This window comes from Chelmon rostratus, chromosome 11, assembly GCF_017976325.1.
Source record: "Chelmon rostratus isolate fCheRos1 chromosome 11, fCheRos1.pri, whole genome shotgun sequence".
NCBI lineage: Eukaryota > Metazoa > Chordata > Actinopteri > Chaetodontiformes > Chaetodontidae > Chelmon > Chelmon rostratus.
In genome coordinates this window covers 17,273,402-17,288,389 of record NC_055668.1, presented here as the reverse complement: position 1 = coordinate 17,288,389, position 14,988 = coordinate 17,273,402, and the positions used below count along the sequence as shown (strand labels likewise).

General features: G+C 41.0%; 1 protein-coding gene across 2 annotated transcripts; it reads right to left on the bottom strand.

Annotated features, from left to right (window-relative positions):
• Window positions 1–1,972: 1,972 nt before the first annotated feature.
• LOC121613576 (carbohydrate sulfotransferase 15-like) lies at window positions 1,973–13,504 on the bottom strand. Of its 2 annotated transcripts, none has more exons than XM_041947039.1 (8): window positions 13,384–13,504; window positions 11,104–11,638; window positions 9,957–10,296; window positions 8,929–9,072; window positions 7,037–7,205; window positions 6,702–6,858; window positions 4,119–4,266; window positions 1,973–3,946 (listed from the first exon to the last, which is right to left on the bottom strand). In XM_041947039.1, exons 2-8 carry the CDS (start codon window positions 11,488–11,490, stop codon window positions 3,756–3,758), a joined length of 1,536 nt encoding a protein of 511 aa, XP_041802973.1. In that variant the 5' UTR covers window positions 11,491–11,638; window positions 13,384–13,504; the 3' UTR covers window positions 1,973–3,755. The 2 variants fall into 2 exon arrangements, with proteins under 2 accessions (XP_041802973.1, XP_041802974.1); XM_041947040.1 differs by having other exon boundaries at window positions 13,380–13,469.
• Window positions 13,505–14,988: the final 1,484 nt, after the last annotated feature.

The window sequence follows — 14,988 nt, the reverse complement described above, 5'->3', positions numbered from 1 at the left end:
TCAGGCCATGTCCCCATATTCCCTTGTTCCCTCTCTCTTATCTTAATTCTACAGGTGTCTCATCAGCTGTTGTTTTCCCTTGGCACCCCTGACTTCAGTATCTATTGGAGTCTGATGGTTTCATGGAGTCTGGTGGTCGGTACATTCTAGTAGATTCTATTTCCAAAGTATCCTCTTCATGCATCTGTATTCCGAGGGTCCTCTATTGGCTCCTCATGCACCCCCACTCCCACACTCTGGAGCACAGGATAGACATTCGCACTGAACCAGAGCACAGGCATGCGCATTCCAGCCCTCAGATTGACACTACAATGCAAATTCTGCTTGAGGACTGTGGGAACGACAGACAAGGCCTGTAAAAATGTTGTCAGCTCTACACTCTCACTCGGCTCTGTAAACCCAGTGACGCTTCCCTGCGGTTGAAAAAGGCTGCTTCAATCATAAACAGCCACCCTCTCACAACTGACAACCTGAATGATCCAGAGGTCCGTTTCACAAAGCAGGTTTACTGAAAACTCCGAGTATGTTAACCCTGAAATGAGGGAAACTCTGAGTTTTCCGTTTCACATAGGAAGGTAAGTCAAACCAGAGAAAGAGGGGTAACTCAAGCCTGTTTCACAGACAGAGGTAAGTTAAACTCTGAGTCAGTTACCGCAGTAACTGACTCTATGAACCTAACCTGGTCGGGACCAGGTTTTACTCAAGGAACCTCGAGTTTCTCTGTGTCTCCGCCCTCTTTCAACCACACACCGTATTTCACTTCCTCATTCATTCATTAAGTCGGCAGACGAGTTTTGGCATAGTTCTGCCGTCTGTTATTAAAAAAAATCATTAAAAATATCAGTCAGTGGAAGTCCATTAGGCACAGTAGGTGGCGACTTTTTTCGTTAACATGGCATGTTAACGTCTTTTGATCATGATCCCGTGGATGAAGGTGCAGCGATACTGCGCAGAGAATTAAATATTTGTGGGGAGATAGTTATCAGACCACGATGTTCTTGCTTTTCCAGACAGTTAGGTTTTAGGCCACCACCCCTTCTTCGTGCATCTGCCTTCTTTCTGTTAGCTGAGTAAAAGTCTGTGTTAGTTTAAATATAGGCTTAATTATTTAACATAACATGATATAGATGAGAACACTGTTTTTTCATTTTTAAATTTTATTTCATTCGTTAACAAAAAACAAAACATTATATGAACACAATAAAACCAATTTTACAATGAAAGGGAGCCACTTAATATTTACTTTACAATGTAAAACATGATCAAAATGAGGTAGCTTCCTCCATGAGATCATGCCGAGGTCTTACCTGTTTGAACAATGTTTTTATATTTCATTTTAAGCTGCTGCCAAGTGCGCGTCTCCCCCGCTTCTCCACCTAAATGAAATAAATTAATAGGCAACCATTCAAGCAGTTTTGCCCTGTAATATTATTGTGATTTCAAAGGACTACATTTATACTCACGCATTGACCCGAGCAGCAATGTTCTCGCCGTCTCCCTCTCCTTCGCAGCTGCAGCGGTGTTGGACTTCCGTCTAAAAACGTGTTCATACTCGCTGTATGAGCGCATTAAAATGTCTAATTTCCAGTGGCGTGAAGTAGGCAGCCTTCCGCTTCCCCGTTGCCATGGTGACTCCTCAAATCGGGGTTCCATTGATGCTGTCTTTTTAAAGTTGCGGTGCACGCGCTTAACTCGAGGTGAACCTACTCTGAGTTAATCAAACTAACTCAAATCTGCTGTTGTGGAATCGAAAACTCAGAGTTTCCTATCTCAGAGTAGATCAACTCAGAGTTCAGGGTTACACTCAGAGTTTGTTGAACCTGCTTTGTGAAACGGACCCCAGATATCTTGGAACCACTCACTCCTAATTGGGTTGGGTTGTTGGAGGAAGGAGTAGCTCCACAACATCATGATGGCAAACACCTAAGAGAAACATTCAACCAGGTGGCATAATGATGCTGTAATCCCTGTTGCTAGTCCTTAAATATGAGACTGCAGTGAAACAAGAGCTCGCAATGGATTATTGCTGCCAAATGAATAATTTCCATTCGAGAAATAAATGAAGAGCTACTAAAATCAACAGACGGCACTGTGGTATAAATAAAAAGAAAAACAGACCTTTAATATAGAAATTTCTTTCATTTTAAATCGGGTGAATGTTTCAATTGTGTGTTAAGTTCTGTAATATTTATTAACAATCACAGTCAGATGACAGAGGGAACCTCGTTCATGCCAATAAATCAGGACACATCACTGCCCACAGAGATTATCTGTTAAATAAACATTTAGCAGAATCAGAAAGCCCTGAAGTGAAAATTTAAAAAATAAAATCTCCTCAGAGAGCATTAGAGATGTCCGCTGGCTTATCTCTGTGAACAGACTCCCCGTTCGAGCTGTTGTCTCATGGAGTTGTTATGTGACAGAAAAAAAATCCCATTATTTACTGTAATGAACATGAAACACAGCAGCACCTTCTCATGGACTGTTACAGAGCTCAGATGGTCTGGACTACGATGCAAAGCCACGGTCTGGTCTTTGACTTGAACTACAACTCAGTCATGTACAGACTCTTGGAAGAAAAGATGCCTTCCCAGAAAAGGGCATTATTTCAACTGGTCATTGGCATTGTATGTACTTGACTGTGGAAAACCAGAAGTTCTATGATCATCCAACAGGCTGTAATGAGCATCAAACAGGTGCTGACTGACCTCAGACGGAGGAAAACCTTGGATACAGCACAGAACCTGCCATGGCACATATTTCGACCTTTGATCTGAGAGAAATCTTCACACACTGAATTTGGAGATGAAATAACTGACGATTGAATATTCAGCACTTCAGCAAACTCAATTATTATTTGTATTCTTAACATTATTGTGTGTTTTTTTTTCTGCATGTAAATTTTGCCTTTGAACCTTCAGCACTTTAGTAACTCTATAGATTTTTCTATTGTATTTGTGGTATATTCTGCCTTGCATCTTTTTGTAATTATATTGAATAAATAAAGTTTCGTTTAAAAGGCAAAGGCAGTGAGGTTAGTCAAAATCCAAAAAGGGTCATACACAAACAACACTGGAATCATGTGAAAACACTGGATAACAACACACATGTGAAGAAGATTATCTGGCAAGAGGGAAAGGGGAAAGACAAAGGGTATGTATAGGGAGGAGCAGGTGAACAGTCGGACACAGGTGCAACACACCAGGCTGATTAGGAAGGGATGGAAACTTGACAAGAACTCCAGGAATGAACAGAAATCTACCAAAATAAAACAGGAAGTGAATCACATAGCACAAACTTGAATTCCCAGAGCAATAAAATATATATTTACAACCTGTGTGTGTTATTAGTTTTTACGGAAAAAATACAGTGAGTTACAGATTTGCAGACGCAGTCTATATGCCACTGTGATCACTGTGATTAAAGTGTGGCCTTGATGTCTGAAATCCATTGTTGTCCACAGCCTTAAGTCTTTGGCTATACTGTATATTCACTGATGCATCTTGTTATTTCAAACTTTCTCTGGTTGCAAGTTTCAGTTAGTCATTATTTAATAATTAATGGGACAGGAGATATTTTTCGATATAAAAGGTCAGATCATAGTACCATCACCACATGATTGTCACCACAGCCTTCTCAGTAATAATAACATGAAAACATTATCCAGATGTGTGGATTAATACATTTATGGGAATGTAACAGTGTATTTTAAGGGTTTCATGTGTTCATTCACAGCCATTCACACTCATATCCCTTCAGGGGTAACTCCACAGGAAGGCGCTGTCGTCCAACACACTGGCCAGTTTACGGTTGAAGGGCTGGTGAAATTCCCTGAGGAGGTCTCTGGTGGCTGGAAGCATAGGACCTACTTTCTTGTCCTTCACCCCCCGGCTGTTTGCCACACGCTGTTTCATCACTTCTTCCTCCAGCTCCACTGACAGAGGACCTGCAGGGAGGAGGGGAGGTGGGAGTCCAGTTCAATACAAAAGTCAAGACTTGAGGCAGAAACAACCAGATGAATACAGGACGCAGCCAGGAAGACATTCGCTGTTTTAGCCTGATATTGTAAAGATTTTAATGTAGAAATTGTATGTTGCTGTAGCTTTTTGGATGCTTACTTAGACCCAGAAAATCAAAAGCTTTCTGTAATGTCGCTCTCTTGTCGGCTGCATAATCCTCCAGTCGTAGAACTAGAATCTGGTCCCGATGGAAAACTGTCAGCCAGTCCAGTAAGAAGACAACGTACAACCCCACATGTAGCCTCAGCTGTGGCAAAAAAAAAAATTCAAGTCAACATTACAAATGTCCTGAGGTGAGAATATTTTGTCAAAGTAAACAGCAGACGTACAGGTGTTGGACAAAATAACTTAAACAATGTATGGAAATCCAAAGGGATAAAGCTGGTTAAGTTTTCAATGTTTAAATTGTCCACCAATAAAGTGAAATATTCAATGCAGAATACCTGGACACATTTTTGGTTTTGTTCTATTAGCCTCAGTCTTTAACCATCATTTTCCCAACAACAACATCATGTCAGGGAGGTAGGCTCTTAGGGAAACAAGGGTAGAACCCAAACGCAGACACGAGGGGGAGCTGGTTCAAATTAACAAATTTAAGGTAACCAAAATGCAAAACTCAAGAGACTATGAATAACACTCACAAGGGTAGATGGGCAGAAGACAGGGAACAAAGACAAAACAGGGAAACACTGAATAAACACTTACTAGAAACGCGGCGTGTCTAAAGACCAAGATCACAAGAAACACATAGGAAGAACATGTCCATGATTCGTGGCAAGACTAGGGAAACATACACAAGGAACGTGGCATAGACAAGAACAAAGACAACACATGGAAAAACACCCACGTAGTGGCATAGGGCAATGGCAAGGATTCTCACACAACAACCTGACAAAGACTGAAGGGAAGACACAGGCTTAAATACACAAGGGAAGACAACTAATGACACACAGGTGAAACCAATCAGACAATAACAAAGGCGGGAAAACACAGGAAGTAAAGCAAAAGAAGAAACATAACATAAACCTTCAAAATAAAACAGGACGTGACAAAACAGACTGACAACACAAAAGGAGATTCTTCAACAAAAAACATGGATCATGACACAACAGACACTGTTACAGTCATACAGTGGGCTCTGCAATCAACACTTTGATATGTGAGCTTTCGAAGCAACAACTACACAACAGACCAAAATATTTGTCTCCAAATTGCAGGTGAATCAATCAATGAAAACATTGTTCAGTGTGTAGTGAACAGGTGCAAGAACTTCAGAACTCATACACACAGAAACAAACTGTCGGCTCATGACTGGTATAAAAACACTGTTTGATGTGCAGGGATGTTTCAGCATGCTGCAGGTCAGACCAGTGAATTTGTAGCTGTAACAACAATGACAGTTTTGTGACTTTAAGGTCTGAGTACTTCATGAAGTCATTGTTTAAAGGCATACTGTGCAGGATTCTGATTGTAAACATTCAAACTTGGCCCCTCTTCCACAGCTCACCACCACCAGAAGTACACACCCCCTTCTGCTCGCCCACAACCACAGCTGCCACAGAATAATGGACATAAGGCAGCAAGTCGAGAGCGGTGTACCTGACTACCTGCAGGAATTTGAATGAGGAGGTATTGCAAATATTTTCTCACTTAGGTGGCATGAAAATATCGTAATTAAAATGTCTAATAATGTGCCAGGTAACAGACAGCAGTCAACAAGCCGACAGCAACATTAGCTACTTGTTTTTGTGTCCAGACAGGAGAATTGAGGGCAGCCTACCAAACATCTGAAACAGACAACACAGATCACAGCGTCGCCCTTGTCACCACCTGTTTATTGGCTGGGGGCTACACACCCACTGCCCAAAGGTTGCAGCCAAAAGATGACCTGATAACAGCAAAATGAGAACAAAACAAGAAAATACAGGCAGAGGGCAGGGTCTCTGCAGATACACTGCCACACACTTTTAGTGAGTCACAAGTGATGATTGTGAGAGGTTATTTTGAGTCTCTTCGTTGCTTTTAGTAAAACCCTGCATAGTATACCTTGACTGTCTTCTGATTGAATGGTAAAATGAACAGTGAAATATATTTAATCCAGATTCACTGACACCATGAGGCCTCAGGAGGGCAGCACAGTACAACACCAACTGAAACTAAACACGTGCTGTTATTCTCAAGCAGAGCTTCATCTTCATCTCATCCAGAGCAGAAGAGTAAACAGAAACAATATAATGGTTCACTGAATGATTTTTGTTAGATTTGAGACAGATTCTGTCTTAGTTCTCAATGGTTTCAGGTCCAGCTGATTGTCACGTTTTACTGTCCTGAATCTCTCAGGATAACAGTGCTGTCATCTCCATGTTGAGAATAGAGGTGACAACCGACAGAGCTCAGAACTCGGCTCAGTCCTGTGGGAGCACTGCCTGATGGAAAATATGCTGAAGGGTCTGAGGTGACATTGGGCACCTAGTTGGTCATGTTTGTCCCTGCACAGAACAAGACGCACAACAGTGCAGAAATATTCATTTACAACCACTTGTAGGACAGGTGCAAATTCCCAGAGAGGAAATTAGGTGTTTGTCGTTGTGTATGATTAAATATAGGTGTAAAAGTTGTAATTATTCTTATTTATATTGATATTCAAACAGTTAAAAGTGAGAACATTTAATTTCATCTCACAGGCTTGGAGCTGAAGAGGCTTCTATTGTAGGCGCATGCACGAAGCGACCACTGAGACAGACAGGACTGAAACAACTGTACAGACTTCATGGCCCTCTGATGGAAGTCCTTTACTGACTCTTTGTCCCTCCTAAAAAACAGGTAGTCAGAATAAAGCCTGGGAACAGAGAGAAACAGAGGTGTAAGCCACTTGGAACTATGGAAGGACATTTTGTTGGACATATAATAGGAGATATTAATTAAAAGAAATCCGTGAAACCCCTTAGAAACAAAAGCAAAGCGAGTCAAATCTGTGTCTTTTCAGGCAGATGGGTGGATGCATTTCTCCACAGTACCTCTCTACTGGATCTCTAAGGGTGATAATGATTTTGGCACCAGGCTGCAGTGTGTGGATGAAGTCCTGGGTCAGAAAACTGGGTTCTGTCTCCTTCCGGGGTCTGTTGTCCCACATAGTGGATGGACTGGCTTCAAATGTCAAGACACTGATCATCTCAGTGCCACCTTCTGTAACAACAGTGTGTAGGAGTTAGAGGGATCTACTGGCAGAAATGTCATTGAATAATCAGAGCTACAGGGCCTGTAACTTTTAACGTAGCAGGACAGGGAGGCAAAAGTATTCATTTGGTTGCAATCTGCATCCTCCCTGCTAGATGCTACTAAACTGTTATCATTGAACTTTGTTCACTTTAGATTTGCACTTTTTCACTGAACTCATGATATTTACTGGATGTTCTCATTTAATCAACAATGTCACAGTTTAGTTTGATAAGCAGGCCTCTGTAATCTGTCATGTTAGGTTTGTTGCAATAGATACACGCCTCAATGACACAATGACTCAACATTCACTCATCTTTTATATCACTTTTCAGTAAGTTCCCGTGAACAGTGGCTGGCCTGTTCATGTCAGAGATAACTGGCCAATGAGACTCGGTCCGTGCGGGTCCAACCTCTGTACGGGGCAGTACCAGCCCAAGAAGATAACTGTGAACCACATCCAGAAATCGGGGCTCCTTCTGACAGAGCTCCCCTGCGAGGAGCTCTGTCACTCTGAGTCCAGTGCTACCTTACTTTACATGTGACCTAAATAAATCCTATATCTGTGATCTGAAGATGTCTTCCGCTTGTTCTCGGGCTTCCAACTAAGGAATCGGGTTAACAAAACCCTCCACACTGGACCTTTAAAATGCAGGGAATAGTGCACAAACTCAGGCATAATAATGTAGAGTTAAAGCTGAGTGTAAAGTTGAGTTTTACTAAAACATGCATGATATGTTGCAAACACTCTCCTCGTCTAGGAACATTATGCCCTCCTGACCTTCACTTGAACAGAAAAACAGAGCAGTTTTTAACCATCTGAACCCCACGTTTTCAGGCATGTTTTCATTAAATTATTGCCAAACTTACAACATTTATCATAGCCAGAAATTAGAAAAACAGAAATTATCTTCATATTGTCAAATTTCCAACAGTTCCTGAATGAACGTTCTACTGACGCGTTCATCAGTAAAACTAACCAAATCTAACATTAAAATGGTGATAATTCATCAAGATCACTTTATTCAACATGTCTCATTTAAAATTTGGCCCAAAAAAAGTGTTTTTACTCACCACATCCTGTAAAAACATTAAATTCGGCACTCCTCAGGGCAACTGAGAAGCCTTGAATGGTTATACTGAGACAGACAGTCAAGTGACAGCAATTCAGCTCAAAGTCGACTGAACTGAAGGAGGTGGAGATGAGGAGAGATTGTTTGTAGAGGCTGTAAAAGGCAAATATTTCACCATGTATAGCATGTGGTGCCTCAAATTTTTTTAAATGTTGGTAAAGCTCACAGAATTCATTTTTTTCAATTTTTAGAAAAAAATGCAGCACTACAACTTGCGTTCTTTTCTCTTTTTTTATGATTTTACCATCTTGTCTGTGTTGTGCGACACAAAAGACATTTCTGAGTTCTCTTTCCTACTTGCCAAGATTGTTCTGTTTCCACAGAGATAAAAAAAGAGAGAAAAATGAGCCAACAGTGAGTAGAAATGTGACAGGAGCAAAAAACACATCTGAGCACCACTGTAGTGCTCCTGAGGCCAAAGCCACTTATGGAAAATCCACTGAGAATGAGGGAAAGAAGGAAGGAAAGGGAGTCAAAAAGATTGACAACTTAAGTCGTTTGAGAAGAACAATACCAAGTCATACCCACCCCCACACACCAACACTTTCACATGTGTTCACCTGTTACGAACTGGGTTGTGTGGTGGTCTCTGGATGAGTTTCTATTCATTTTTTCTTGGATGTGTTGGGCAGTCACCTCAAACAGATCCAGGTAATCTTCCACAGGAAAAATGTTTGAGAAGCCATCTTTGAAACGCTGAAAACCTGCACGCAGAAGTACACCGAAATATCACTCAGTATATACTCTTTTATACACTTCTTCACCAGAAAATGCATTTCTTGGGTTGTATAAACCCTAAATCAGGTTGAACTTGCAGGCGAGCAATTTATCTCAACAACTGGACATTTGCATACTGATACACTGAAATTTATTGTGCTCTTGATTTCATTTTCATTGTGAATTCTGAGTCAGAGATTCATGTTGCAAATTCATCTAGTTGTATGTAGTTCAAGAAAGTCTCTGCAGATACACTGCCACACAATTTTAGTGAGTGACAAGTGATGATTGTGAGAGGTTATTTTGAGTCTCTTCGTTGCTTTTAGTAAAACCCTGCATAGTATACCTTGACTGTCTGCTGATTGAATAGTAAAATGAACAGTGAAATATATTTAATCCAGATTCACTGACACCATGAGGTCTCAGGAGGGCAGCACAGTACAACACCCACTGAAAGTAAACACTGTGCTGTTATTCTCAAGCTTACGTAACAAAGACTGTGGCAAGGACGAACGGGGAAGACAGGCTCGGGTGAATCGCCAACGGACAAAGACACACTGGCACAAGACAAGGGAGACGCAGACTATTTAACACGTGGAGGGTAATCAGGAACAGGTGGAAACAATGGGTAATCAGGGCGGACACACGGGACACATGAGGAAGGGCAAGTGCTCTGAAACGAGAGGAGAGTTAGACCTTCAAAATAAAACAGGAAATTACAAGACAAAAAAACCCCATGACGAGACAGACCTCACCGCGGTGTGACACTTTTTGATGAATTCAAACCTCAGTTATAGCCTCTTTCAATCCATCAGCTCACAAACTTTTCATCAAAACATTTAGAAACAGTGTCCCTCTCCTGATGACTTACCCAAGCGTTTCCTGGTCCACCAGTGTGGTTCCTTTATGATGCTGGACTGGACCTCTGGATGCATTCGCAGCCTGGAGTACAGATCAGTTGTGCCACACTTTGGTTGGCCAATAATGTAGAAGTACGGCAAGCAGCGCAAACGAAACAGTTTGCCGTCTCTGTGTTGTAAGTGCTTGTGAAAGTTTGGCCTCATTTTGTCACATAAAGTCTTTCTGGTTGGTGAGCTACGACAATAGTGGTTATTCCTGTATGGATCAGTGCTGCGTTCACTGGAGATCTCCTTATACCAGCAAGGGCTCTTGACACCGGGCAGGAAATGACGAGGAATTACAGAGAACAACTGCAGAGAGGAACAAAACAATATTAGACATGACAGAGGGTGGACAAAATAACAGAAATACTATAAAATAGAGAGTAGTCCCTTTGTTAAATCATGATTTGGAAAAGGATATTATGTTTCCATTCTTGTCCCCCTTTGGTTTTTCTCAGACAACAGCAGCTATTTTCACCTTGAATTCAAATAATTTACATTGTATACAAGTGGCTGCAAATTAATCAAAACATCCATAATTTAGGGCCACATGACATGATTTTGCAGCTTTGCAACTGATCATCACCTTCAGTATGAGGCCACTGTTAGTTGCTGCAAATTGCATTATTTTGCTTTGAAAACTTAGATATCCATATGTCTAACACTGACACATGACACTAATTGTGATTCAACTTAATGACTGTAACACTGTAACTGATTTTCAGTGTACGTGTCAGAGCTCTTCTTGCTTTATGCCATAAACATGGCAAAATTATGTGGGATCACATTGAAAAGTATGATGAGAACATGCACCAAACACAGGAGAATTGCAGGATATTAGCATATAGCAGTAAGAAGGGCCTGAGCAACACAAAGGAATACATATAACCTAACATTTACTTAACAGCCCTGTAAAAAAAACCATTACAGTGATTCAACACCTCTGTCAGACACTGACATGACGAACTGCATGGTTGATTGGAAGGTGTTTGTTATTTGTCAGTCTCCTAGTGAATTACCATTTGCATACTTTTGCATATCACCATATTTTTGTCACTGCTGGTCTCGTGATGTGAAGCAAAAATTAATTACACCATTTTCCACAGACTTACGTACATGAGAGTCCATTTCAATGACATCTTTTTCATCAGGCACCTTCCTGGGTGTGTATTCCAGTTTGGAGTTAATGATCTCCACCAGCTGTTTCACGTCTATTAAATTGTTTTGAGAGGAAACTTTAGCTGCTGCTGTGTTTGAATGGACGACCCCAGGCCTGACCTGAATGGGTGAGGTGGTGAAGGGAAGTCTTTTCTTGTCCCATGTCAGGTTGTAGGAAGCCATGATGAGAAGCGTCAGTGTCAAGACTATCAGGAAGCAAACCACTCTGGCTTTTGAAAAAAACCTCCCCAGGAGAGTCGACAACAACTTCACCCACTTATGAGCCAGAGTTTCACACATGTTTGTTTGCCAACAGTAAAAAAAACATAGAAGCACCATAAACATGTACAAAAAGGATCAGGAAAATGATTCTTTCAATGCTTCATCCAGAGGAGATGGTGTGTCTTGATGTGTCCATTCATCATAGTCTTTAATCGTCAGGTCATCATTTGTCTTATTTTCTTACATGCTCCCCCATCTCCAGCAGAGCCTCCTGGAAATCAGAAACACTTGTTAAAACATGGCACACAGCTTTTTCATGTGACTTCAGATTTACTTTCAGCTAAACTACAGAGGTGTAGTTTATTTTGAAGTATTTCAGTCATCTCCAAGAAAAGTGGGATGGACATTTTCAATAGTCTCTGGGGTGTCAGTATGTGAATTTCAGTCTAGACCCCCTTCTATACCACAAGTCACCTCTTAAACATTTGAGGTCAGCTGCAGAGTGTGTGAGGTCTGCTGGATGGAGATCCCTTACTTTATGATGAGAGCTACGTATACAGCACATGCAAAGACAAACTCTACTGACACTTTCAAGGTCAGAAAAATCATTATTGTGTCATTCAATGAAATAATGAAGAATCAGTAGACAGAGATCGTCACTTTATATCGCAGAGGTCAACACTAAATGCTGCTCTGACATCTACAGTCATTAATTGTTCACCAAAGACATTAAGAATGGTGCTTCTTTGATCCTAATTCCTATTCCTTACCTTTGTCTTATACTGCAAACAATACTTTCCATATTTTAATGTTGTTTTTTTATTCTGTTTGATGAAGTGGAAAGCCCGTTCTAGCTTTGTTGTTTTCAAAAGCACATCAATGAATACAACTGTTACTCTGACCTAATTGTCTTACTGCCTTTGCCTTTGCATTTCCACAAACTGGAGAGCAAACAGCAATGGATATTGACTGAGATGAAAACCCATCATCAAAATCAGGCTGATTCAAAGTAAAAACCTGCACTCATCATTGCATTAGATGCCTTTGTTGTTCTAATGACACAAAATGTTAACATGACTGATCTGGTATCAAAGCCTGAATGAGACGTTTCTCATGTTGTTGGTGTAATGTGTCCGGTTGTTTCGAATGTGACTTGGTCAGATTATCTGAAATCTTCACGATCTGAGGCTACGCAACTACGAGCATAGTACCATCTTTCATGTGTTGTGTTTCTATCTCCTGTATTACTCTACAGTCTCCGAGGCTACAATAACTCAGACTGGCTGCTTTTCTATACTGAAAGAAAGAAAGTAGTTAGAAAGTGGAGGACTGACTGACATATCCATCCACAGAGCCATGCTGCCAGCGTGGCTGAAAACCTTACACAAATATAATAATAAGACAAATTCCCATATGTGCACACACACGTCTGTTTCTTTTCACCTCTACAGTGATTTCAAGCAACCTAACAATGATAATTTTGGTCAGACAGTTTTTCAGTCTATTAAACACCAAGTCACAAATCATAGCAATTGGATGTTTTAATGGATATTGATGGTCCCCAGACAATTATTCCTATTCAGTTTGTCAGGCCAAAGTTTTCCACTTCTGGGAAAGAAATTTCGAAAGTAAATGTGCAGGTCACCGTGGAAATTAGACAGCACAGCTATGCTTGAAAACAATGACTTTTTTCCCATTTTCAAGACTTTCATCATCATTATGGCAAAATATTGACTTTGCAAAAGGTATTCCATGAAATAATGTGCAGACTGGAAGGGAATTTGTTAAATCTGTGTGACTGGGTAAAACCATTTGATTTTATTCACAGACTGTTTTTATTGCTAACGACTTGCATGCTCTTTACACTACGCTATTCTGCCTCCCTGTCTTGCACCACCTAATTTATCCCTCTCTATTTACTCCTCAGGACAAAATGATGCCAGTCAGCCTCAGCTCATTCTATGCTGCCAACACCAAGACACCAACTAAACAGCAAATGAAAATCAACATACTCACAGAGGTTTTCCACAGACAAAATGCTACATGATGTCTGCATGATTCCAGTTCTGGTTGGCATCAACGTTATGAAAGAAAGATGATCCAATGCTCCCACACTATCAGACATACTGTCACCTCTCCTGAAACAGGTTTTAATCGTGCCTTCATTTCCTGTTCTTCATGTGTGAACACACCCTGTCCCTGTACAGTATGTTCTGTGACTGAGACTTGGATGAAATCCATCTCTGAGAAATGAGAGGCACCAATCAGACAAAAAGAAATAAAACATTCAAAAATTAACAAAGGAAGTATTAACTGAAGAAGTATGTTTTTGGTCCAGCTGGGAACTGCCTTGAAGGCACTTTTTTCAGGAATGATGATGAAGATTTCCAAGTAGGCAGGAAAAAGCTCAATCAGCGATACAGCTAAGAATTTGTTATTCAACAAGCATTCAGAGAGAAGTTATGAAGCTGGTCAAAAATACAGTCGAAAAAGATGCTGAAGGACTTTGGAACTTGGCAGACTTCATCAATACTTGCCTGCTATCTGTGCCTCGAGTGAGGGCCCTGGAAATATTATAGGACTGTGAAAAAAATCAAAGACTGATATAAATCCTGCTTGACTGGGCAGCTTCCAGATAGAACCGGCATGTTTCAAAGGAAGGTCAGTAAAGACATTTCCAGTGTCAAGAGGTGAGTCGTGAACTGCTTGTGGACATTTGTCCAATGAGCCCTGTAACACACATCTACCTTCCTACTGCACTGACGAAGAACTGGATACCCACGAACCATGAACACACACCTACCTGTGAAACAGCCAAACACTGGAGTCACCAATCACAGATGAAGTCTCACCGCTCCTCTGTTGTGAAGCAGGTCTCTTTTTTTCGTGAACAACTGTTTGAGAGCTTTAGCACCAAGACAAGTGATACCAGACAAAGAAGATGAGTCTTATAGTGTTCAAACTTATTTAGGGTGGAACATCGTTGTCAGTTTAGCACCGGCCTTCAAACAGGTTTTGTGACCAGTCTGCTCACGTGTCATCACTCTGTACATGCTGTTTCTCTGCCATTTATATTTAGACGTCAGATGAGCTGCTGACTGCTTTCATCTATGGTATGCGTTGATTAATTGCACTGGAAGGCTCAGTCAGACAAATGAAATGTGACCAAGGTAGCAATGTTGGAGGTGCTTTGTAGGAGCTGAATGCAGCTCTACTGGAAAACAATGTGATTTTGTCTTGAAAGCACCTCATGCTGACGTGGATTTTCTGCTGCCCCGTCACGGACCAGATTCTGACTGGATCAGGTTCAAATTCTGTTTCTCAACCTAATTCTTTAGTCTTAACTGTATCATTTTTATCTTAAACATTCTAGGTCTCAGAAGAAGTCAGACTTTCTTCAGAGTCTGAAATTAGAGTCGGAGTCCAGAAGAGTTGAGTCCAGGGAGCTTTATTCTCTTTACAGATCACAAGGCCCGAGTATGCCCTGCCGAGCAAAACCGGAAAACTGTGGGGTACATCTTATATACTATTATCGGGGGCGTGGACACAAGGTCAGGCCACGTCCCCATATTCCCTTGTTCCCTCTCTCTTATCTTAATTCTACAGGTGTCTCATCAGCTG